Below are 2,583 nucleotides of genomic sequence, written 5' to 3'. Positions count from 1 at the left end.
CGCACTTATTGTTCATACTGCTTCTTTCCTATGGCCAATAGACCTTGATGATCACAAAGCTGGGGTCTCCGGACCAAAACAATCGAAGCACCTGACACCTCGAAAACAGGAAAAGCCTGTGAGCAGGAACCCAGATGGGTTGGAGCGTCGGAGGGAGGAGCCATGACAGAACTATTTAGCACACGGACACCAGTCCCGACCTCACTGTGCAGAGGAAGGGCTGGTGTTCATCATGTCCTACTACGAGGTAAGCTCGGTCTGAACTCGCCGAGACCTTTTTCAAAGCCCGCTTTTGTTTAGGCGTCGTCTTTGTCTCCAGCATATCCTCTTTGACGATGAATTCAACGACACCGGCTCCGGATCCGGCTCGGGTGACTTCGGGGAGGATCTGGAGGAGCCCTGCGAGGTCGAGCACGTTATGACGGCCGACCTTCAGCAGGTCTTCTTGCCCGTGGTCTACTCTCTCATCTTCCTCCTGGGCATCACCGGCAACGGCCTGGTGGTCTTCGTGCTGGGCTGCCAGCGCAGGTGAGTCCTCGTAAAGACTGATCCTTTTTCGCGGCCAAAGGTCCGCTACTCACGGTTCGCCTTGTTTCCAGGTCCAAATGCAGCCTCACCGACCGGTACCGGCTCCACCTGTCAGCGGCCGATCTCCTCTTCGTTCTGGCCCTCCCGTTCTGGGCCGTGGATGCGGCCATGGCGGACTGGCGCTTCGGTGCCGCCACCTGTGTCGGCGTGCATGTGATCTACACGGTCAACTTGTACGGCAGCGTGCTCATCCTGGCCTTCATTAGTCTGGACCGCTACCTGGCGGTGGTTCGAGCCACCGACACCAACACAGGGGGGCTGAGGCAGCTGCTGGCACACCGACTGGTGTATGTGGGTCAGTGTCACGTTATTCTTCCCACGTCTCTTTCCCGTCTAATCTCTCTGTGGTGACCCCTCCTTGTAGGTGCCTGGTTGCCCGCTGGTCTGCTGGCGGTCCCCGACTTGATATTTGCCCGAACGCAAGAAGGAGGCGAGGGGAGCACCCTGTGCCAGAGATTTTACCCAGCGGAAAATGCTCCTCTCTGGGTGGCTGTCTTCCACCTGCAGCTGGTCCTGGTGGGTCTAGTCATCCCGGGTCTGGTGCTCCTGGTGTGTTACTGCGTCATCGTCACCCGGCTGACACGGGGCCCGCTCGGCGGCCAGAGGCAGAAGCGGCGGGCGGTGAGGACCACCATCGCGCTGGTGCTCTGCTTCTTCCTGTGCTGGCTGCCCTACGGAGCCGGCATCTCCGTGGACGCCATGCTGCGCCTGGAGGTCCTGCCGCGCAGCTGCAGCCTGGAGGCGGTGCTGAGCGTGTGGCTGGCGGTGGCCGAGCCCATGGCCTTTGCTCACTGCTGCCTGAACCCACTGCTCTACGCCTTCCTGGGGGCCGGGTTTAAGAACTCAGCCCGCAGAGCCCTGACTCTCAGTCGAGTCTCCAGTTTGAAGGTTTTACCCAGAAGACGCAACGGGGCCTCCACGACCACCGAGTCCGAGTCGTCCAGTTTACATTCCAGCTAGTGTTTGCCTGCGCTCTCTGTGGGTTTACAAACCATCTAAGAACTCAGAAGTCCGCTGGCGGGCTTCTCTCGCTGTAAATATTCTTCAGATTCATAAATGTTTATAATAAAATACACAAAATATGTCAAAAGGTGTCATTTCTTGTGTCGTACAGTGCAGAGCCCGCTTAGCCCGGAAGAAGATTCCTTATGTCCTATGTGTTAAAGTCAAGGCCCGCGGTTTTGTCGGGACTCCTGATGACATTTTGAGACTTCTCCTACAACAAACGATTCTTAATTGATTACACAAAAAAATAAAAATACACATATATATATATATATATATATACATATATATATATATATATATATATATATATATTTATTTTATTTATTTATTTATTTTTTTCAATAATCTGTCCTGTCCAGCCACTTCAGTAAATTTGGATAGAATTGTATTAAACATGTTAAAACTCTTGGTCAGTTTTTACATTGTGACAATGTTATAACATCAAATTATTTAAAAAAAAAAAATCAATTTTCGCCATTTTTATTTGTAACGATTCTTAATCGATTAAAAACAAATTAAAACATTTATTTACTTTTTTTTTTTTTTTTTTTTTCAAAAAACTGTCCTGTCCAGCCACTTCAGTAAATGTTTGGGTATAATTTTATTAATCATGTGAAATCCTGGTATTTTTTTACATTGTGACAATGTTAAAACATCAAATTATAAAAAATTAAAAAAATCGGTTTTCGAAATTCTCGCGATTTTTATTTGTAACAATTCTTAATTGATTAAAAAAAATTTTTTTTAACTAATTTAAAACATGTTTGTAAAAATCTGTCCTGTCCAGCATCTTCAGTAAATTTGGGTAGAATTTTATTAAACATGTGAAATTCTGGTCATTTTTTACATTAAGTATTTTTTTTATAAATTTTTTTTTTTTTTTAATCGGTTTTCGAAATGTTCGCGATTCTTATGTGTAACGATTCTTCATCGATTAAAAAAAATGTAAAAATTGATTTACTTTTTTTATTTTTTTTAATTCAAAAA

General features: G+C 46.4%; 1 protein-coding gene across 1 annotated transcript; it reads left to right on the top strand.

The window, feature by feature from the left end:
* The first annotated feature begins 217 nt into the window (after positions 1-217).
* LOC133575709 (C-X-C chemokine receptor type 4-like) lies at positions 218-1,620 on the top strand. The gene is made up of 4 exons (XM_061928493.1): positions 218-247; positions 320-528; positions 600-883; positions 953-1,620. Exons 1-4 carry the CDS (start codon positions 233-235, stop codon positions 1,546-1,548), a joined length of 1,104 nt encoding a protein of 367 aa, XP_061784477.1. The 5' UTR covers positions 218-232; the 3' UTR covers positions 1,549-1,620.
* The last annotated feature ends 963 nt before the right edge of the window (positions 1,621-2,583 follow it).

The sequence above is a fragment of the Nerophis lumbriciformis genome, linkage group LG03, assembly GCF_033978685.3.
Source record: "Nerophis lumbriciformis linkage group LG03, RoL_Nlum_v2.1, whole genome shotgun sequence".
In the NCBI taxonomy this organism is placed as follows: Eukaryota; Metazoa; Chordata; class Actinopteri; order Syngnathiformes; family Syngnathidae; genus Nerophis; species Nerophis lumbriciformis.
The sequence above is the reverse complement of the archived record's forward strand: the minus strand, read 5'-3'. Positions and strand labels throughout refer to the sequence as shown.

What these genes read in the sequence shown, in the direction of transcription:
- LOC133575709 (XM_061928493.1), top strand. An exon ending in GTGCTGGGCTGCCAGCGCAG is followed by an intron (nt 529 to 599) that starts GTGAGTCCTCGT and finishes CCTTGTTTCCAG; the next exon opens with GTCCAAATGCAGCCTCACCG. An exon ending in ACACCGACTGGTGTATGTGG is followed by an intron (nt 884 to 952) that starts GTCAGTGTCACG and finishes CCCTCCTTGTAG; the next exon opens with GTGCCTGGTTGCCCGCTGGT.